At 38.2% G+C, this 24,454-nt stretch overlaps 1 protein-coding gene across 1 annotated transcript in view; it reads right to left on the bottom strand.

Moving 5' to 3' along the window:
- Positions 1-24,454, bottom strand: part of akap6 (A kinase (PRKA) anchor protein 6) — a 151,716-nt gene that overhangs the window by 23,403 nt on the left and 103,859 nt on the right. Inside the window, exons 10-11 of the mRNA XM_063007486.1 lie at positions 10,610-10,756; positions 4,919-5,224 (exon numbers count right to left, since the gene is read on the bottom strand). Of these exons, the coding sequence (XP_062863556.1) occupies positions 4,919-5,224; positions 10,610-10,756 (453 nt within the window). The remainder of the gene's footprint in view (positions 1-4,918; positions 5,225-10,609; positions 10,757-24,454) is intronic.

Here is a 24,454-nt window from a genome sequence, read left to right as displayed (position 1 = left end):
CAGCTAAGAGGTCCTGGGTTTGATCCCCAGGTGGGTCGATCCGGGTCCTTTCTGTGTGGATTTTGCATGTTCTTGCCATGTCTATGTGGGTTCCTCCGGGAGCTCCGGTTTCCTCCCACAATTCGAAGACGTGCAAGTGAGGTAAATTGGAGATACAAAATTGTGCATGTGTTTGACATTAAACTTGTGAACTGATGAATCTTGTGTAACGAGTAACTACCTGTCCTGTCATTAATATAACCAAAGTGTGTTAAAAACATAATAAATACATAATAATTCCACAATTTAACAATATTTTACTGTTACCTAGCTTACAGGCTTGGCTACGTAATTACAGATTTTCATGAGTAGCTTAACATTCATCACCTGGTTTTAATTACATAACATGATATGGTAAGCTTTAATCTATTAGGCATGCTGCTTGCTTGTAATGTTGGCAACTACGTTAAATTACACAATATACCAGTTAGTCTTATACTGTCAGGCATATTGCTAGCACACTGTCCCCTACACTCAATTACACAAAACAATATTTTTAGTGACTTTTAAGCAAATTTCTAGTCTAAAAGACTTTTTAGAAAAGCATCAAAACAAACGAACTACCAAATCAATAATTATCTCATTATTATTTCAAAGCAAAAGCAAGTTTAAATTTTTTTCAAAAGCAACAGTACTGTTTGCTTAAATATTTAATGAGAGGCAGAAATAAAGATCCCATAATGCATTGTAGAAGGTCTTCAAATCAGTTTTCTTCCAACATATTTTTTTTTAAACATTATTAATTTGTTTTTTTTGTTATATAACTGTATACATTGTTGACGGTGCACATAGAATTATTAAATTTTGTTATCCTTTTATTTTTTAGTTTCATTGCTTTAGCCTGTTTTATTCAAAAAATGTACAAACAACTGACCTACAGTTGGATTGTCCTCTAGTTGAGAATCAAACCCAGGTCACTAGTACCTGTAGCCATGCATCACCAACACTATCGGCTATGCCAATGAGTTGCACTGCATACAAAACTGCTGCTTATTTTCCTTGTTCTTTGTAAAGATGTATGACTTTTGCCTAGATAATAGGATTTACAGCCCCTGATTAGCCAGTAAAATGCCAATTACAATAAACTGTAAAAAAGAAAAGGAGGACTTCCTTTCTTGTTGGTTAAACTCTAGTTTGTGACTCTATGAGTAGATGTAATTTCTTTATGGAGCAAAAGATTTAGTTACAGCCCTGCTCATTACACAAGACATTTAAATCCATTACATAAAAGAACTTAAATGTCCATTTTCATCCATCTTTAAAATGTCAGATAGGCACCACATACATGCTGATAAGAAATGACTGATGGTATTAGCATGTAATGATATGAAAATGGCAATGTAATGTGAAGCATTACTACAACATAAAGCTTATACCTTTATTAATGATGCTGAGCAGGACACATCAGAGATGCTGTGATAGCTACCATGACTTTAGTACCACATATTATTAACAAAGGTTTAGTAAATGAAGTGCTTAATCTCTAACGCCTGAAGCTGGAATACTGTAGTTAATCCTCTCATAGAAAATGTGGACAGTCAGTTTTCACTTTTAAACAGTATTTAAAGAGGGATATAAATATTATAAGATGGGAAATATGCAGCTGTCCAGTTTAAACAAAATACCCATACAAGATTAAGGTGATATTTCAAAATGTAGAACAAAGTACAATTTTGAATCACCCCCAAACAACAAGTCAGAAACAAGGTTTACTTAATTTTATTTCATTGCCATGATTTACCAGGGCTTTATTCTGGTCAAGGCTGCGTTTGGTCTGGTTTTCCAGAATCACAACATGCCATGGACAGGACACCAATCCATCACTGGGCCTCAGACAACCCCCAACCCCCCAGACAGAGCCAATCTGTATGCAGATGCCTGGTCGGCCAATAGCATCGCTGGGGATTCAAACCCTGGATTCCTGGACAGTGGGTTAACTGAGTGCCAGAAACTTACTTATTATACTGTTTTACATTTGTTTGTGTATTGTATGTATATTAATATTATTAAATGTCCACGTGCTTCTGAATCTGCACAGGGCAAAGTTTTTTTTTTTTTTTACTATTCTACTTATTATTATTACAAAAACTGACATACAAACTACATAGAGAATATACACTACACAAATAAATGCAGACATCTGATCACAAACTTGTAGAACATACTATTTTAATACCCACATCCTGTAGACCAGACCATCATATAGTTTGTATGAAGTTTGTATGACATTGTTTGATATAGTTGTACTGAACAGATTGTTCGAAGGCTGCTTCTCAAGTGTCACTGCACCTATTTTCCTTCATGTCAAACTCTGGTGATCACAAAGAATGATCACAGACAATGATTAGCACAGTGTGAGTCACATCGCTTTGAAGAACCTCAAACCTGAATTAACTGCGTCTCACAGTTTCTGCCCTGTTGCTACAATCTAATGGTCAAGTGTTGTCTGGAAATGTAGCTTATTTCTTGCATGATGAAAGCCTGTTTCTTTGCTGGCATGAGTAGGGGGGTAAGTATGGTTGTCAGTGCAACTCTCCTCACCCCTTTCTTACTCTCTCTCTCTCTCTGTGTAGTGATGGCTCAGAGAACAGTAGCTCTATTGCAATGTGGATCTAAGCTCTCCTGCTGCTGCCTTTCAACTTCACTGCAATCATGCCAACTCTGCCTATTCAACTCATTCACACTTCAGAGCTGAAAGAACAGATATGGGATCATTAAATGCCCTCCTTCCTCTTATTTAATGCCTATTCATTCTATTTAGTGCAATGGCGTGTCTGTTGGTTGGACCTAAACTTATCAATATTTCTAATTTCAGTATTTCTATTACATTTTTTTTTACTTCACACACCTCCAAATAATCAATGCCTGCCTCTATTGTATGCTGCATTTTATTAAAGAGAATATCTTCACTCTGGAAAACTATTTCTGCCTGTGCTTATTTCACCAGGCGTATATTTAAAAGTTCTTCTCTTATGTTTGTCACTCAGCAGGGGAATGTAATCAACTCCACTACCTGTGTTTTGACATGGCTTGATTAATTCCCCCTTGCTGTTCCTCAGCATTTTAACTCAAATAATTATTTCCTATAGATTTTCAGTCAGAGCTCTGATGGGTGCTTTTACCCTGCATTTATTATTGTAGCAGGGCACACACAAAATACTCCTATTTGCAGAGAGGAGGAGTGTTTTTCTTACATTTCTGTGCTTTACTGCTTTTCTAACATGTATTTGGTGCAAGGACTAAGTAGGCTGGGCAGTGGCACATGCTACAGGAAAGTAAGGTTGCACTTTAAATAGGAGTAATGGCTTTATGACACCTACATATGACATATAGTCCAATATGACAAATCACAAACAAAAACGCTACATAAACATTTAAAAAGGCTTATTATAAGATATTTTATCAAGACTGTGGTCAAGCTTTTACTCTCATTTTCAGGCTCAATCCTGTTGTATTTTATGACTAAATTACCCTGAATGTTTTATGTTTAAACATTTAAACATATTGTCAAACATTCAAGACAATATCTATTTTGTAACAATTGTGCATGTCAGGGATATATTAAATGTTGGGCTGATGGTAGTTACTTGTGGTACATATGTAACTACCATTAACTGATATGATCAGCATAAACACCTGAGTGACTTTTATGGGCTACCAACAGTGGTCCAAAGAGGGACAAGCCATGAATTAATTTTGGGTGGCTAAAACTCAATGATGCCTTAAAGGCTATGGAGTCTGGTTCTGACCAACAGAAGGATTATTTTGGCTCAAATTGCAGGCAGTTTTAATAGTAATGATGACAGTTAATCAAACCCTTCTGTGTATGGGGCTGTGTAGCCACAAGCCAGTCAAAGTACCCACGCAAATCTTTCTCCACCATTAAAGCACCTACAATGGTCATGCATGAATCAGAAGGTTGGTAGAATGTTGACTGGTCCAACAAATTCTGTTTTCTCCAAGATCATGTGAATGGACAGGCATATGTGCATGGTTTACACACAGAAGAGATAGTACCAGGATAAACTATAGAACAATCCCATAGAAGTTGAAGGACCTGCTGGTACCAGATAACACAGGATCCCTTCAGAAGTCCTGTGGAGCCCATGTGACTGTGGGTCAGAGATGTACTTCTGTCGCATAATAGTAAATAGCTGATCAGCATTAGTGAACCAAAAGCAACCATCAACTACAAAATGTAAACTTGTACTATTTTATATAGTAATACTTTTAACAGGATAAAAGCAGTTATCCTGTATCTAATGCCATACTGGTTATTATCATGCCATCCACTGAGTTTACTTGTTATAACACCAGTGCCTGTAAATAAAATGTGTGATATTTTATATATTACAACTCAAGCAAATGACAATTGACTGGTAGTTTAATTGATAAGCATGATAAGCTACAGCTCTACACTGGAAAACTAATGCCAGAGCATAGATAGCAGTGGCATAAAGAAACATTTCAGTACAGGGTTTGTACATTTACCTGATTGCTTAATTCATAATTTTCCTTCATCCGACTTTCTTTCATGCAATTTTCCTACTTACATGTAGTTTGATGTAAATTATTATTAAGGGTCTATGTAGGTGTCATACATACATAACCTTTAAAGTACAGTGTTACTAAAAGTGGTTTTGAATGAGACTGTGAGAGAGATATCAGTTCTGCTTTGGTGGCTCCTAGTTACACCCAGCTCAGCTAGCTTGTAGATGAGGTGTGTTTGATGAGATGGAAGGCCTATTTCAGCTTAGCACGGGCCTCCTGTGGAGCCAGTGTCTGTAGTTACAGGGCATGACCAGTGCGATGGCAGTAAAGACCTCTTGATAAGATCACAGCGGGGTTGCTTTAATCTCTTTCCTTACACAGCGCTTACCTTGAAGTGCTCCAGCTGCTTGACAGCTTGTGGTTCTATTTGTGGCTCTTGCTCCTGGTCTGGCTGTGGGTCGTTTTGTAGGACTGGATCTTGATGAGCATTGCTGGAGTTGATGGTGCGCTTGTTGTGCAGTGTGTCCTCTCTGAGATTCAGGTTAAAGATAAAAAGCTCAGTCTCTCTGAGCCAGCTCTTTAGCTCCTTGATTTTAAACTGCAGCTGGGCAACCATGCTGCTGGTACCAGGAGAGAGCAGCCCACGGGCACATGGATCACCGTTGCTCACATCCACGTGTTCTCTTAGGGTTTTCTGCAGAGACAGATTTAATAAACACATATATGTTACGGACAATATGCCAATATAACTCACAGACAGAATTGTTAACAAAATACATAACAGCAGACATAGCTATATGCACACAATGCTGTTTAGCAACAATAGCTTACTAACAATTACATTATAAAATGAATAGTCATTTAAATTATATACACATGTTATTTATGCATTCAGGGACTGTCAGTACCATAATAGTATTACTTACGGAAGATCCAGCACATTTTATTTTTCAAAATGTGATTAGTTTACTTTAAATTTCTCTTGCATAATTTATTGGACTTAAAGTCATGTGCAAGTTGTATTGCGGCCTAGAGATAATTGAGAAACGTATGCCCAGAAAACCTTATATATGTATATATGAAACTTTTACAGTAAGTTTAATTTATAATTTTTATGTCAGTAACTCTGAAAACAAATAACTTTTATAAAACTACAAAAGTGTTATTTGTATGATACCAAATGTTTCAAAACAATTATAGCATCATTTTACCCGTTATGTTCTGTAGGACGTCTTGAAATAGATAGCACAACGTACTAATGAGCAAACATGTTGGCTAATTTGTGTCTAAAAGTATAGTAGTAGCTTAAAATATGCAAAGGTTTTTGTCATAGGCTTATTAGGGTCTTGAAATAGGATACAGATTTACCCTACTCCAGAGATGTTTCTGCTCATACACTAAGTATATAAGACTAAGCTGATGAGTAACTAGGGTTGGCCTTTAAAATCAACCATTTACATGATATTGTGTTAATGCATGACACAGGGTTTGGGTCTGCTATGGCATGTTGATATTTAATAAACTATGTTTGTATAATGTGACAGCTGCATGGAGGTGCAGATGACTGATGTGTTAGTCAAGAGTGTTGATTTACTCCAGAAGGATTCTCCAGGTGGACACTCACTGAAGCCATGTTAGTTTGGTTTTCTGTTGGCATGCAATGTCAGGATAGTTTTTTCTTTTTGGGAACTCATCTGTTGTTGAAGCATATTGTGACAACCAGTTTTCAGTTCTGCACTATCCCTGTTCTATCCACTTTCTCCATTTCAGGCTGTGGATGTTTTTGCCTTTCATTTGTTACTTTGATTTTGTTATTTTTTGCTAACATTGTTTCCAAAAGTAGGGGAAACACTGTCCTAGATGACAGAGAAGTGTGCTGTTTTTAATTGTTTATGTTTAAGTATGTTTATAACATTACTTTACTTCAATCTCAGTGATAACTAGATATCCTGAACATCTTAACCACAATTGAAAGAATTGCCTTTTCACTCTTTAATAACCTTAATTTACTTTGATTAAATTAGGATATTTAAGAGTAAATTAGAAGACATAACAAAGCTGTTATAGGTTTGTCGTGTGCACTGGATAATGGAGTCCGTTTTAGCAGAGAGGGTTCAAATCTCATTGCACAAAGTGACATTTTACAGAGAGACACTGAAATGCTTGTTAAACAGTAAACAATCAGCTACAAAAACACACGCCGATGATTTTTGAAATGGGCTCACTAAACAATTTTCTCCGACTGACAGCTTTAGAGCAGGTCTACATGGCACCCTGCGTACGTTTGTGTGTGTGCGCGTGTGTTCGCCTTCAGTTTCATGCGTGTGCACATGTACACAGCGTACGTGTGATCTCCCATCTGCTTGACAATCGTACTTTTCGAGACCGAGTGCAGGTTGAACCCTGTACACCGAGAAGGCAATTGCAAGCACAAAACACTCCATTATCCAATTAATACACACACTGGCAGCTGTAATTGTCCTTCCTTTGTGTGTACTGTGTGTAAGGAAGCTGTAATGGAAACAGATGTGATTATGACTCAGCATTGAAGTGGCTATTCCAGCATGCAGCACCAATTAAGCTCTCAGTCCTGGCTCGGTCCCCCTGAGCTCCCTCCCTGCTTGCGGCTTTATTAACACATCTGTGTTTCTCTTATCCCGCCGCGCCATTAATGCTGAGACAATAGAGAGCATTGGGATGAGATGTTTTAGAGACTCTATGAGAATGGACCCTTTCTCACCAAGCAATGTCTAAGGTGTCATGATGTAGGTTTCTAAACAAAAAATAAAAGAAGGGATCAGCAAAATGATATTTACAAAGTGTCAATTTATTCCAAAATATACTTGACCAGCCAAGGCGTGTTCTGTATTTACATGTTGGTTTGTCTCTTATTATTTTAAAGTCTGATTTTTTAAATTTATTTAGCAATTTTTTTTTAAGTATCAACTGTAATGTCCCCTCAGAAGTGCCAACTGTGGTCTAAACTACATACCACATTACATGCCCACACTCAGAACAAGATGGGAATACACCATGAATGGGGTGCTAGTCTATTACAGTGCACACACACACACACACACACACACACACACACAATTATTCAATCACACCTTGAGGAAATTAAGAGCAGCTAATCTACATCTTATTATGATGAGTTAGGAAAACAGAGTACCTGGAGGAAGCACAAATGAATTGAATCATAAGGACCCATGTTACTGTGAGTCAGCATACCAAGACAATTTGGACAATTGTATGCCTCCAACTTTGTGGGAACACTTTAGGGAAGGCCCTTAACTGTTCCAGCACAAGTGTGCCCCAGTGCACAAAGCAAGGTCCATATAGGTATGGTTGTATAAGTTCCATGTGGAGGAACTTGACTGGCCTGCACAGAGCCCTGACCTCAACACCATCAAACAGCTTTGGGAGAAACTAGAATGAAGAATGTGAGCCAGGCCTTCTCACTAAACATCAATTGTCTGACCTTATAAATGCTTTTCTGGATGACTGGGCAAAAATCCCCACAGATACACTCTTGTAGAAAGCTCTCCAACAAGAGTGAAGGCTGTTATGGCTGCAAAGGGGAACCAAGTTCATGTTAATGCTATGGATTTAGAATGGAATAAAGGTGTAATGGCTCATGTATGTGTAATGTGTGTATAGGGACAGCAGTAGTCTAGTGGGTACAGCTTTGGGCTATCAATTGGAAGATTGTCAGTTTGAATCCAGGCTGTGCTATTTAGCCACTGTTGGGCCCTTGAGGAAGGCCCTTAACTTTGTCTGCTCCAGGAGCGTCGTACAATGGCTGACCCTGCGCTCTAAACCCCAGCTTCTAAAAAAAGCTGAGGTCATTTATATGACAAATAAAGGCTTTCTTCTTCTATATATATATTTATATATACATGTATTTACATACAACAAAAATTACATTTCATATTTCAGTCTCAAGTCATAGACTACCAAGTCTAAGTCCAGCTATAAAAATTGTGACACAGGAACCATATCCCCTGTCATAAATGCTGAGAATAATAAATGAAATGAAGGCAAATAGTCTCTCATAATGGGGCATTTCGACTGTAGTGCTTTAATGCATTCCTGAATATGAGCAAATTCAACCATGGCTATTTTTCTAAAAGGTCAAAAGATAGTCCTAATATTCACAGTGGATAATGAAAATACTTCAAGTTACTCATCACCTATCTCTTCCTCTCCCTCTGCTTATCTGAATATTGATAATCGACAGACTCGCTGCTATTTTCAGCGTATGACAAATGTGTTGTCGCAAGGTGAAATCTGCACCCTTGGAGGGTCAGGCTGCAAAAATCAGGAATTTATTGCCACTTTATTTTGTACTGGAGCAGTACGCAATCATAAATTCTTCATAAGCAGCATTCTTTGGAGAATGGTCTGTCTTCATAAATACGACAGAGGACATCAATTTCGTTTAATTCACAATTTGTGTCAGCACAGCAGATGCCAATGGCTGTCTTGATAGGCTTGTTTAATATGCAATTGAGACGGTGTAATGCACAGCGCGAGGAGCAGGAACGCTAAGATTGAACTCTCCGCATCAACGCTGTCTCATTCCTATCGCTACACACGCTCCACGCACTCCAGATGATCACACACACACACACACACACACACACACACACACACACACACACACACACACCTCAATCAAAGTTTGGATATGGCCATTTTGCACAACTGTCAGTGATTATTCTTTTACATATGGCTTTAATTAACGCTAATTGCTGCAGCGGAACTGAACGGATATTTGGTGCTCAAATTCCTCAGCTTCTGAATAACGACAGTTATGCTAATAAGGCTGACATTACTTTGACGTACATCAATTTTAGCCTAAAATAACCACATACACACAGATCTGCATTCAAAATGGCACTGCTTCAAAAATATACATACAGCAACTTAGAGTATTAAGTTTGTAGAAAGTTCTACAATTTCTAATTATTGATTATGATTAACTACAGCTAGTGAATTTTCAGTGCTCGTCTACATAGGACTAGTTCTACTGCACCCAATGGTCAAAGGTCAGAATTAACACAATATAGAATTAATTGTGAGCTCTTATAGATACAGGTGTGTGCTTTCCCAAACTATGTCCAGTCAATTTAAGTCCAGCTGTTTGACTCCTATTGCTTTTTACACACATCCCAAGTCTATTTAAAGCAAGCAGGATGCACCTGAATACATTAGTAAATAAATGATATTTTACTGTCAGTATTGATGATTAAATGTAGAGTGATGGGTGTCCATCCAAAATTAAATCCACAAAACAGTAAAATACTCTCAAAGCCAAGAAATCTAAATACTTAGTGAATAGAATTTACTGTATATGTATATAATAATAGGAATTCATGTGGAGGGTGGCATGGTGGTCTTTCAGGTAGTGTTGGTCCCAAACATTTTAAGGGGGAGCTATCCTTGACTTCACTTTTTGCCTGTGAGGGGTGACGGTTTTCATTTAGGTACATTGGTACTTCCAGTGGGTTCTCTCACATCACAAAAACATGCAGAAGGGTGATTGCTAGTATAAATTGTCTGGAGATGTGACTAAATGAATCTGTGTGAATGCCCTGTGATAAATTGGTTGAATTTTTGTACCCAGGGTTGTGTGTTACTGGACACAAAAACAACTTTGGTTATAATGAAGTAGTTAACAAAGATACGTAAATTATGCACCTATATTTAAAAAGACCTGATTAGGATTGGCGCAAGACACAAATATTGGCCATTGCTAACAAAAGACAGTAAAGGCTCATTGTTAATATTATGGAGTAAATTTATTTCATCTAAACATCCAAATTACACACCCATAAACCCATAAACCTAGACTGGCAGACAAACAATGTGGTTGAACAATAAACATTGATCTTTTGATGCAATGTACAACAATAGGTAAGTAAATAAACCAACAGCAGTAGTAGTAACATTTGTTTTCAGCAAAGAGTTGCATCATGACCTTCACTGTGCTGTTTTTTTCTGAACGTAAAATCATACTGCAAATCAACGGTATGATTCAGAGGACTGAGTAGAAAAAGATTGCAGCGGGCCTTACCTCTAGCTGATCCCACTTTGCCCTGAGAGCAGTAATGTGCTCCTCAAAGTCATCAGGCAGCTCAATACTACTCCTCTTTAGACTCTCAGCCCAGCCCAAGAGCTGTGTCTTCTTAGGAAGCCAAATGGTCATCTCCACACTGTTCCCCTGCAATCACAAACACACCAGCTGGGTTACCATCTAAACCTTTTTTAAAGTGCATCGCGTAGTTTTAGATTTAGTGGTTACAATGTAAACTAGAGCAGCAGATTTTGTTTTACCCACAATCTTAGTATCATGAAATGCTTGCCATTTAACAAGAAAGTCTGCCATGTTTTTGATTGTGAGCAGTAAAGATTACAGGGCATGTCTAGAATGTGACTTGTTAGAGCCAGTCCGGCTCTGTGTTTTCTCACTTAAATGATACATTTGTCTTAATTAAATTGTTCCAAAATATCATGTTTTTCAAATATTTCTACTTTATCACCACTAAATTACACAGGGTTTGTTTGTTTGTTTATTAGGATTTTAACATCATGTTTTACACTTTGGTTACATTCATGACAGGAACGGTAGTAATTCGTTACACAAGATTCATCAGTTCACAAGTTTATATCAAACACAGTCTTGGACAATTTAGTGTCTCCAGTTCACCTCACTTGCATGTTTTTGGACTGTGGGAGGAAACCGGAGCACCCAGAGGAAACCCACGCGGACACTGGGAGAACATGCAAACTCCACACAGAAAGGACCCGGACCGCCCCACCTGGGGATGGAACCCAGGACCTTCTTGCTGTGAGGCGACAGTGCTACCCACCGAGCCACCGTGCCGCCCCAAATTTACACAGGGCAGTGAGTAAGATGTTAGGCATACTAACATGAGTTCACTGTTGTGTACATGGCACACCGGGCATGGAAGGCATTTGTGTATGGCAGGGGATGTCAGTTGCCATTCCCTAGTATCCAGTTAAAAAAAGAAGTACATAAACTCGGCCACACTCCCTGAGGTTGGACAGCAATACCCATGCAAAACAGCAATTTGTAGATTTGATATAATTTCAAGAAATGACATTTTCAGTTAAATAGCTGACAAGCATACTGTAAAGGATGAAAATGACACTGTTCAATCTCACACTTATTTTTGCCTAATTTCTATTTTTTTCTTGTCCCTATTTCATTTTCTGCACCAATAGCTACTTGATTCTGGTTGTCATTTATCATTATGGCAGAGGCACATTTAAATATTTAAATGTGCTCTGTTTTCTCCGCTCTTCTCACTGTCATCAAGATTCATTTTTCATTGTCGCTGTTTTTGATGGAGACGCTATCACACATCCTTTTGAGCCATCCATCCTTTTCAGATTTTAATAGCCACTACCAAAGCAAAGACACCCCTTTTAAAAGTAAAGAGGATTGATCAAGTTGTTTGTTGTTGACAGCAAATGTTAATTTTGGCTCCTTTAGTCTTAAAGTACTTTAACTTGTTGTTCCTAAGTATATGAAACCATTTAAACCATTTAGTGTAGAAACCAGGAGGTGGTTTTAATGTTATGGCTGATCGGTGTATGTATAATCATTTTTGTGGGTAAAATTAGGCCAAGAAAGTCTTGGTTACATGTGCAGTAAATATGCCACTTCTGAAATAAAGGTCAGCATCTGATACAAATAATAGCTCCACAGGTGAAGAAAGGACAGCATCAACAGCCCTTCTTCTATCCCAAAGCACACGCTAGCATTAAAATAGGAAAACTAATATTAAATGACCTGTCATATTAACATAAAGACTGAAACTGCAGTTACACATCAGCTCACCTAATGCATTTTTGTAAATTCATCTTACACATTGAATTAAAAGTTTGTTCAGTCTGTGTAGCATGTTGAGACATCAGAAGCAGGACTCTATGAGGTGAGTCGGACGTGGAGTGTATTAAAATCACTTTAACGCGAACACGCTGAGAAAAAAAGACTGCAGCAAACATAAAATTCCCATCACTTCTTTCTGTGTTCAGCCACCTACTACACCAATGTTAAATCAAAAGGTGAGCAATACCATTCTTATTTTACCCTGAAAATGAATCTATAGAGGGAAAAGAAAGTAATTTCGGGTTCCTCTGATGATGCACTGAAGCTGCCATATTAAACGTTTAGCAGAAAGAAAAAGGGGAAGCACTTTAGAAAAGCATGTGAGAAAAAACTGTAGGAGATGATGAGCTACAAATTGACTCAGTGGTACAAAATGTGGAATTTGATATGCTTTCATGATAGAGAGTTGACCAAAAGAAGCTGGGAAAACTGATAATTACTTAATCAGTTCGGGGCCTTTTCATATCTTGCCAACACTCTTGATGTGTTCTGTAGACTGAAGGAACAGCGGAGATGGAATAAGGGAGGGAGGGTAAATAGAGCGAATGAAGGAGGGAGGAAGAGGAGGTAAGAGGAGGAGAGAGGGAACAGAGGGGGGGTTTGGGGCAGAACAGGACCATTGATGGAAGCGGGATGCAGCTGAGCACAGAGAGCCAGCTTCTCAATGATGTGGGAGCTCAGAGCCTTGAAAGACCAGGAAGTGAAAAGCTCCGTATTCCCTTATAACAGCAGGTCCAAGACAGAGCGCTGCGATTTGGAAGCGATTCCCAAACTGTCTATGCAAAACGATCGCTGCCATGTTTCTCCGTCAGGTTGTTGTTCTTTTTTTTTCAGTGAAAAATCGCTTTGCACAGAAAAAGAAGGAAAAAAAAACCTGCCCAAACTGGCCTGGAACAAAAGGCTGTGAAACACTGTTAATTGTCACCATGGTGACCAGAAGAATAAGCCATTTTACTACTGGTATAGAAGGCGCACATTGAGGCCTGAGTCAAACACTTTCTCTTTTATTTTTCATCCCTTTCTCGCCTCAGTGTTTAAGAACAAGGTGGCCAGTTACTGAGAGGTCAGCTCGAGACCTGGGAGAATTTCCCCCCAGCTTTTCCAGATCTAGTCTGGAAGGAGCTTTTTATTAAAGACTAAATAAACTTGAGATTGGTAAAAACATATTCAGAGGGAACAAACACAGAGTAAACAATGACAATTTACAAAGTGGTTGTGCAAAGAAAAGGAGGTTATAGACCAATACAATGAGCACAGTGCTGTAAGGAATTCTGGGAACTCCCCGTCCCCTTGGATGTTAAACAATGAAATGAAAACAACATGAATGAAGGAGGAATTTGAAATATTTGCTTCCCTTTTGATCATTATAAACAAGACATATTAGTAAAAGCTTTACCAGTAATTAAAAAGTTGTGATAAACAAAAATGTAGGAATGTAGAGATTAAGTAAAAGACTATAAATATTCAGAATATGTATTCATATTACACCTAGTAAACAGCACATTGTGAAAAGGCAGTACATTTAATACACTTGCTTTATCGCTTTAAGAAAATACTTATAAAATACACATAAAATTCATACTTTTCTTCATAGAGAGTCTCTTTACCCTACATTGTACCTAACAGAGCTGCCAGGTGTATGTTTTTTCAGAGGAAATAAGCTACTTTTGCATCTGCGATTTGATGTTAGATGTTTTGCATACCTAAGATTAGAATTAAACATGCAACATATAACATGCAAATGCGTGATACTTCAGTTGGTCTCGCCTCACACGTCTCTTCTGTTCTCTTCTTTGACATTAGGTATGAATGCTCAGGGTGTGTTATGTGTCAGAGAACTGATCTGCTTATTCTCATAGCTATTTATATTTTGTTACTATACCTTTAACAACACAAGAAGCTTTCTAAGTAAATTATTTAGGATACTTGGTTGATGTAATACTGCTTGTCAATCAAGCTTGTACACTGATTTTGAGGCAGGTTTTCAATAACCACTGACTTTTCAAACTTTGCCTTCAAGAACCAAAAGCTTTTCTTGTCACAAATGCTCTCCTCATTGGAAAAATGTCCAACGCAAAAGGGTGTGATATTTATTTTACATTTTACATTTGGTCATGTGCTTTAACAGAATATGCATATGACAGACATACAGTACATTATATAGGCAAACGTAGGTAGACCCTATCTAAAATTATTAATCAAAAGTGCTTAGGTGAGTCTTGATTTTACAAGTTTAATGTGTTGGCACAGTGGCCTGGCCTCAACCCCATTGAAGACTTTGCACATATTTAATAGACACACTCCAAAAATCTCATAGGAATCCTTTCCAGAAGAGTGGAGACTGCTATAGGTGCAGGGGAAGGTGCCAACTACAGATAAATGTCCATGGTTTTAAACAAGCTCATGGTCAGGTATCTACATACTTCTTACTAGTTAGGTTATACACTGTATGGTAATAACAATGATATCTGTTTAAGGCAGAATAAACCATTTTAGTACTGGTAGAGGTGCAAATCAAACACTTTCTCTTCTAGTTTTCTTCTCTTTCTCACCTTGATGTTTAAGAATAAGGTAGCCAGTCAATAAAGTAAAGTTTATGTTATATATGCCATATATTTTAATGGCAATGGAATCTTTTGGGCAGCATTTAGACTTCAGATGTTCATACATTTTAGAAGTCTGTTTTACAACAGAAAAATTGGAAATAATATATGTTATCATATTTAGAAGACTTTGACAATAGAGGTTTTAGCAGGTCAACGCAGGTAATAAGACTGGCCAATACAAGCTCCTAATTAGCTGAATAATAGATTAAAAGATGGCAAAAGCAGGTTCTTTAGCTGGTATAGTTATTATAGTTTTTTTCTATTTTATTATTTTTTAGTAATATTTGGTTGGTTTGGTTTGTGTGATGGCTGTATGCACGTGGCAAGGTGATGGAATGATAAAAGAATATAAACTTATTCACTATTTTATATTATAAATTAAAAACACATTTTATTGTTTAAAATGTTAATGACATAAAAGTAATCATTCCTACACAACCATCCTTTATTAAAATAAGAACTTTTTTCTCTATGCCTTTCTTTTATTTTTTTATGATGTAACATGGCAATTTATAGTTTAGATTTGTTTTTGTGTGTATTGTTGTTGTTTTTACCCATACCTGTTTATTTGCATTAATGTAGTTAAAAGTAATAATGCTGTTTTTACTCTGGCAGGATTTACTGATTAGTGAGAGCACTAGATGTCTGCACTGGTGATATGGCTCCTCCTCTGATGTGTAACTGAATGAATTTTATGACTGAATTTGGTTGGACTTCCTGCTGCTAAAAGTCACTAAAGAGGCACAATATATAAATCTTGACATATATTCTTGATGTCATGGAGATGTTTTTCGTTTTTCTTTCCGTTTCCCCTCTGTTATAACACAAGGCTTGGTGCTGACCCCCATAGGAAGCCCATGCCTAATGCCATTGAATGTCAAACAAAGGCGCTTTTTATCCACAACCCAGGGACTGGAGCTTAGCTGTGGGTTCAGGGAGGAGGGACGGGGCTGGACTGGACAGACTCTTGGTGGACGTCCCCAAATTGCCCCTGCTCTGCTCTTAGCAATGCTTTTTTTAAAGAAGACAAACACAAAAAACAATGCAATCAGCTAAGTGCACAGTGTTTTTGAGAGGCATAGAAGCCTCAGCCTGGGCCCTGTTCAGTGCTCCTCTAAAGCCTGAATGATGATGTCTGCTGCTCTTGCTCACTAAGCACCACTATCTATAGCATGATGGTGGATATTCATCAAAATACAAAATGATTTAAAATACTTGACTGCTGATGTTTTTTATGCAAATATGTGTGAAAGTGACATATTAAAACTTTGAAGTGAATTTTCATGTAAATAAATGCACGGCTGGTTTGATGAGAATACATTTGGCACCTTTGTAAAGAGAGGGAAAATTAAAATGTGCAATGTCGTTTAAAACAGGCAGAACCGATGGAGTAAATTACATTTGGGAATTTGACTCACTTGCTTTCTTGTTGCCTATTCAGACTGCATTAACTGAAAATCATATTACTCAGGCCATGCATTGTTAATTGGGACTATATTGCATTATCCACCATATAAATCAAATGACGAATATTAAAATGAATAGCAAATTCACTAACAGGGAATCATGAAACAATATTTTTTAAGTAACTCTCATTAATAATTTAACTCTAATTATAGCTGTGGCACAGAATGGTTACAGAGGCCTTCTTTAATGTAGAGCTTTTTCTACAGTCCTGACCTGTCTGCCTTTGACTGATGGGATAATAATAGAGATAAATTTGGTTCTGAGTAAGACAGGGTATAAAACTCAGGTGGAGGGAAAGAGCAAACTCAAATTTGCCAAATATTTTTAATCTGGTTTTCACTGACACTGATAGTGTTAAGCAAAGACTAGGTAGTTCATTATATAAGTATGTTTATATTACATTGTTGTTCCTTACTTAAATTTTGTCTAACATCCCTGGAGAACAAGTTATGAGAAAGGCGCTACAAGGATTTGCGGAGGAGGAGTCAGTATTGGTTGAAAGATTGCCAGACTACCAATGCTGATGACTTTGTATTATTGGTCACATCAAAAGAACTACAGAAGCTGGTGTGTTGTATTGAAAAGGTTGCAAAGAAATATAATAAAAGTGATGATGAACACTAAACACTAAAGCTACTAAAGAGTACGGTGGGAGGTAGAAGATTGGAACAAATGGACTGCTTCTTGTAAGTAGAATGTGGAATAAACAAGAATGTGGAAAAACAAGTCAATTAACACAATCACTAAGCTCTGATTGATGAAAGTCTTGGTCTAGCCAGTAGCCACATGTGAATGTGAAGCCTGGACACTTAAGAAAGAGAAAGATAGACAGATTCAGGCTTTTGAGAACAAGTGCATGAGAAAAGTACTGTAAACCACATGGAGGAAGATGATGACCACTGAGTAAGTTTTCAGGATTGCCAGAACAGAAAAGAAGCTACAGAATCACATCAAGTCCCACAAGTTAGGTTACTTTGGGCATGTGATGAACACCCACGAGACATCACTAAAGGCAGTGCTATGATAGGAGTTGTGGAAGCCCTAGATCAAGCTAAATTGACAACATCACAACATGAGACAGAGGACATTGGGGAAAGCTGACCCATCTGTGCAGCCAACAACAGCAAAGCAAAGACATCATAATAACATGACATAAGTTAAGTTTTAGGTTTTCTTTTACTTTTGAGAACTTATGTTTCTAAAATGATCATCTTCAAGATAAATGTAGTATGGAATTTTCTTATTTAATTAACTTCACCGTTCTCTGATCAGTAGGTGAGGAGGAGAATTGATTTCAAACATTAAAATAGATTTATCTGAAGTTTGTGCATTGACTAGCATACAGTGATTGATTCTGCCGATGTTGTCCAACAAGTACTACTACCTACAGTAATATTTTACAGGAAAAATTCAGCTAAGATAAAAAAAGGTTAACAGCCATTGCTAGAAAACCAAATGAACTGTGTTAGTGTTATCTATTTAATTACTAACTAAACTGGCAGGTTGTGATCAATGTTGAAGTTAATACAGCAGATAGTGGATAGAAAGATTAAGCTAATGGAAAACTAGCTTAAGATAGTGCCATTAAATTAATGATCTACAACAGGATCTCCAAGCGCCCCAAGCGTCTCAATGTATGATATTCATCATCAAATAATGTCACCCTGCAAACACTGTTCACTATAATCATGCAAATTTACTTTAGTCATGTGGGCTTTTTTCAATTTATTTTATTTTTATCCTGGTCAGATTTGCAGTAAGTCTGGTTCCAATGGGAAACACTGGGCACAAGGTAGAAACACCCTGGACTGGGAGCCAATTTATTGCAGACCTTCGGCCACCCCCTCCGTCAGACATAGCCAATCATGTCTGTGTTGATGACTGAACAGCCGATAGCATTGCTGAGATTAGAACCCGGATCTCAGTGGTGGTAGGCTAGTGTAATAGGCCCCTGCACCATCCAAGCACCAAAACAGTGGATGATATGGCATAAAATAACTGAGTGAAATGATATGATTTTTTGAGAAATATGGCAGTAGTGTTTGTCTTGATTATAATCCTAACCTCCAGTTACTGCCTGTATAGAGTTTTGCACATTCCCTGTATGAATTTCCTCATGGTCTCCTTTTACATTTCAAAAACATGCAAACAGGTCGATTGGTTACTCTATTTTCCCCTAGGTACAAGTAGGTACGTAAAAGGGTAAGTGAGTGCTGCCCTGCAATAGATTGCTGCCCTGCCAAGTGTATTGAGGCCAATGTTTCTGGGTAGGTTCTGAACCCACAGCAATCATAAGCAGGATAAAGCTTTTACTTACGAAAAATCAATGACCGCCAGCTCGGCTTCAACAAAAACACACGCTGCACTGCCAGAATCACAAAAGTCGTCATGTGAGCTGTGATTTTCTGAGCTAAAGTGTTTAAAAAAGAGCAGAAAATGCAGATGGCTCTTGACAGGCCTGCTGCTATTGTGACAACACGCATGGCACCGTCAAGGGCACTGCGAAACGCCCAGTGATGAATGGTGGAGAAGTGATCACTGTGAGTCTGCCTCAATCCACAGCCCTTTCATTTTAATTATGGATCTGAAACAAGCAGAGTGAACCTCTCTCCGTAAAGCAGCTCAGAGAAATGCAGCAGTGAGAACACAGGGGGGAACTGGGGAGGATTGGAAAATCAAAGATGCAGTGATATCTGAAGATTCCTCATAGATAAGATCTTTAACTTCACTACATCTTACGAATTTAAACAGACTTTTAAATTGTGAGCAACCTGGAATTGATGTGAATTGATGTGAGTCCACTGAGTGAGTCTTTGTGTACTGTTCTTTAATGTTTTTGGACTCAGGTCTGCTACCTACCATGTCATTTGCACTGCTCTATATTCTTTGCAGAATAATGATTTTATTGCCATATTACCTCTCTTTAAAATATCAGCACTACATTACATTACTAATATTTGCACTTCTGGTTTTATGCTACTTCATTTCAGTGACTTTGTACTTTTACACAATGGCCAAATTAAATCTCATCAAAATAGCCAAGAATGGCAGAAATCATACAATCAAAATATAACCATGCACTAGTGCATATAGAGGCTCATATAAACACACACACACACACACACACACACACACACACACACACACACACACACACACACACACACACACACACACACACACACACACACACACATTACCTCTCTTAATATATTAGTATTACAGTACATTACATTACTACCATTTGCACTTATGGTTATATGCTACCTTATTTCATTGACTTTGTACTTTTACTTTTGCATGAATTAAATCTAATCAAAATCACCAAGAATTACAAAAATCATACAATTAAAAAAGGAGAAAAAAGAACAATATGCAATATATGTAATAGTGCATATGAGCAAGGCCCTTAACCCTGTCTGCTCCAGGGGCGCCGTAAGTTGGCTGACCCTGCGCTCTGACCCCAGCTTCCAACACCAGCTGGGCTATGCGAAGAAAGAATTTCATTGTACTGTACATCTGTATATGTATATATGACAAATAAAGGATATCTATCTTATCTTATCTCATATAAAACACACACACACACACACACACACACACACAGAGAAGTTAAATATATGCAAGTCAGCGAAATGTGCAGTTAGTAAAAAGCAAAAGAAGCCGTTTTCATTTCACATCTTTTCTCCAAGGATTTCTGACAGCAGGGAGTGCAGAATGCGACGGGCAGATCACGAGATGTGATGATGGAGGGAGCGCACTCGTTTAATGCTATATCTCTCAAATCCTCTGGGGACTGAGCAACTGTTTCTCTAGACTCCCTCAAAACAGCAGGTGAGACAGTAATTCCTTTGGGCTTTCCACAACAGCAGAGCGAGGAAACATCACACACACATACACATGCGCGCACACACACACACACACACACACACGGTGGCGCGGTCTCATGTAGCATCACCAACGAGTACTAGGTTTTTAGATTTACTTTTCCAAATAACAGCTCAAATACAATTACAATCTAACAGTTAATCACATGTACATCAAGCATTCTTTTTACGTTTTATTATCTATTTTCCCCTTTTGCTCCCAGTCAGGTCATTTCCATTTGCCAAATTCCCAATTGCAACTCCTCCACAGCCTGTACCTCCCTCATCCTGAACTGGAAGAGCTACAGACTATTAGATGCCCCCTTGGACACAGTGCACAATGCAGTCACTTTTTCACCTGCCAGAGGTGGAGTCTCAAAGAGAGCTACATTGCATAAAGCAAGTCAAGCTATGCCCCCAGTGAATTTTCAACACCTGGTGCAGACACCTTAACCAGCCAGCAGGGGATGCATTTGCAGCAGCATCTTTCCCTTGACACAGCCAATTGTGCCTGTTAGATGCTCAGCTAGGTCGGCGGAAAGCTGAGATTTGAACTTGAGAACTCCAGATAACAGCGGTGGTGGATCAGCACATTAGATCATCGTACTACCCAAATGGCTTGTGTAGATATATTTTATTAACTGCTTTATTAGGGGTACAACCAATGCATTGTAGAGCAACACACACTCCCTTATTGACTTACTTTAACATATAAGCAGCTAGAGTAGCCAGTCCATGTTCTGCATGTTTTGGGTGGTGCGATAAAACCAGTAGCGCAAGCACAGAGAGAACATTAGCACATTTATTATGACATACACTACTGGCTACAATTGGATGCATCAAAGAAATTTACTTTGTACAATTTATGTTAATTACTACTACAATTTAAACTGACCACTCATGCCCATGACTGGTTCAAATGCACATGATTTGTAGTGGTTACTTCTGTCTTTGCATCTTTTCTCTTCTGATCTTCACTGTAAATGAGAAGAGAACAGCAATTGGACAAATCAAGTCTCAGTGATAAAGGACACAAAGTGAAAATTGGGTGAGATTTTTCTCTCTTTCTCTTTTCTGGAGCGCTGTCCGTTGCTGTGGAAGCCTGTCCAGCAAATGGAGCAGAGCCAACAAAACAACAGTAGAGGAAGACAACAACATAGCACTCTGCCCGCCATCCTCTACAGCCACAACTACACAAAGCCAACATTACATCACTACCTTAAAATGCCTGTACAAACCGTGCCAAGTGGACCTGAGAAAACAAAAATACATGCATTATAAAGCCGTACGTACTGTCTCAACCCCCTATCACCCGTGCTTTATCAGAGTGTCTCTCTTGCGCTTTCTCTCTCTTATTGCCTTAAAGCCATGGGAGTATTTGCTCACAATTAGAGCACCACCCCCTCCCGCCCATCGCTGCTTTCAACTCATATGAGTAAACTTTCCCAAAGCCCCATAGTGCTTTTTTTCAAGGCAAACATGCTAATACGGCAGACCTACTGCTTAGCTACTGGGAACTGCACTTTCAGAAAAAAAGTGAGGGGAACAGAAAGAGAGGGTGAGAAAGATGAAGTAAAAGAGCAAGTGGATGGGACTGCGTTAGACAGACATAAACAAAAGCAGAGAGTCAAAAGGAGACAGAAAGGACACAAACCACTGCAGGGTTTTGAATTAGGAATGTACCGATTACATTTTAAGTGCCAGTATTAAAGTATTACTTTATATTTTGTTACTATTATTACAATTTATTTATACTGTATTATAGTATCATTTTAAAAGCCATTTATTATTATCAGATCAGATTTCATGCTTCACATCCAGTGATAACTTGTGTTATTTGGGTACAGACAGAACAGAATACTTAAGAACACATTATATGTAGATAGAACATTGTGCTTGTGGTTAAGTAAACAGTGCAAAAGTAAAGTTTTACTTGTGTTTTAAAAACTGAAATAGCTGGGATGATTCAGGGAATTCAGATAATGAGTTTTACAGCGTTTGGGCTATATTACTGAATAACTTTTCACCCATGGACAAAGGTTTAAACTGGAGTACTGACAGTAGACCCACTTTAAAAGTGTGAGGTGATAAATTATTCAGTAAAATGCCAGGCTATGGCATTTGATTTATATTGAATCTGGAAAATGTGTAGCCAGATCAACCTTGGTGGATTTTACACGATTGTCTGTTGGGCAAAAACACAAGGGCATTCATAGTAAAATGCTGCTGATGTGACGGCTCTGGATTTTGTCCTTTCCAAATGATTTGCTTTTGCTCTTGGCAACAACCAGATTTGTATTTGTGAATTATGCATATGTTAAATGAGCTTCATCAGATCTGCTGACAACAATATATCCATCCTCCTCCACTTTCTCTATTGCAGGGTCTGAATTCCATCATTTATATTGTTTACAACTCAACGCCGCTCAGGTGGCGCAGCGGTAAAAACACGGCATAAGATGCATACGGCATGCCGCCCACGTGTCGGAGTGGGCGTGGGATAGCTTCGTTCTCCTCAATCAGAGCAGAGATCGGCATTGGTGGAGAGGAAGCATGATGCAATGGGGCAATTGGACGTGCAAAAAAAGGGGAGAAAAAATATAAAAAAACCAAAACAGCAATACATCAAGTTTAAAGATAAATGTTAGATTAGAATTACAAACTGTATTTCCAAACAAGTTGGGGCATTGTGTACAATTCAGTAAAAACAAAAAAAAGTAGTACTCACTACTTTGTGCCAAACAATTAAGAGAAATGTCAATCAGCTAAAAGAATTACAATGCAAGATTGCAAATAATTTAGATATTTCACCATCTACCATACAAAATACTGAGAGAAGAGTCAGGGAATACAGAGAAATGTCAGTCTGTGTGGGGCAAGGCCACAGACCACAGTTAAATGTGCATGACCTTTGAGTGAGTGCATAAGAAACGTCATAATACGATGATAAATATAGCCACATAGGCTCAGAACTTGGGAAAACTATTGTCACTTAACACAGTTCACCGCTGCATCACAATCCAAGTCTGTAATGCAAAGAGAAAGCCAAACATCAGTTCTTTACAGAAACACTGCCAAGTTCTCTGTACCCAAGCTATGCTGCCATCAAGGTAAAAAAATTTTCCATGGTTATTTCAGCAAAAAAGATGCCAAGCCTCATTCTGCACATGCTACAACAGTGTGGCTTCACAGACACAAACAGGTGAGTGCTTGACTGGCCTGTCTGCAGCCCAGATCTGTCTCCTATTTAAAATGTATGTGCATGTTCATGAAGAGGAGAATCAGACAACGGCCACTACAGACTGTTGAGAAGCTAAAGTCTCATTTCAATTAAAATTAGAGAAAAATTCCTCAGTTCCCAAACCATCAAAAAGTCTCATTAATAGGAAAGCTGATGGAATAGAGTGCTAAACATGCCTCTGTCACAACTTTTTTAGAACGGTGCAGACATCAAGTTCTAAATACAGCTGATCAGTAAAAACTCATTTTCTTTGTCAGTTAAATAGAGGTTCAAGAGAGTTAACAAATCATAGATTCGTCTTTTTATTGCATTTTCCAAAATGTCCCAACTTTTATGTTAACAGGGTTTGTAATTAATAAGGGAAAGACTGGAACAATCACAAACGACCGTCCTGGCAGCTTAATTCCACGCTCAGGATGAAAGTCTGCCATCTAGTGGGTAACGTTGATTATTGCACCTGTGTAATAGGGAAGGTTCTGTCTGACCGCCCTTAGACACAGTGGCGGTTCTAGACCATGTGAGGTGGGGGGGCCAGGCAGGGGCCAGAGGCTATGTTAGAGGGGCCAATTACTTTCTGCCCAAATGTGCATTGTGGGCATTAAGAGGAAACAGTCGATATTCAATAGAATTCAACATTTTATTTATGCAGTTTTCAGTCTACATTTTCTTGAGTTTGATGTAAACAGAACAACAAAGAATCACCATTTAAGGCATTTGCTCTGCTTAAATGTCATTTATTCAGTCCTTTTCTTTTTCATATTCAATTTGAGTAACATATACTGTATTCCTAGGGGGGCCGTAGGGGGGGCCAAGCTGGTTGTCA

Source organism: Trichomycterus rosablanca, chromosome 13, assembly GCF_030014385.1.
Source record: "Trichomycterus rosablanca isolate fTriRos1 chromosome 13, fTriRos1.hap1, whole genome shotgun sequence".
NCBI classification, from domain to species: Eukaryota; Metazoa; Chordata; class Actinopteri; order Siluriformes; family Trichomycteridae; genus Trichomycterus; species Trichomycterus rosablanca.
Note: the sequence above shows the minus strand (reverse complement) of the source record. Positions and strands in the feature narration are given on the sequence as shown.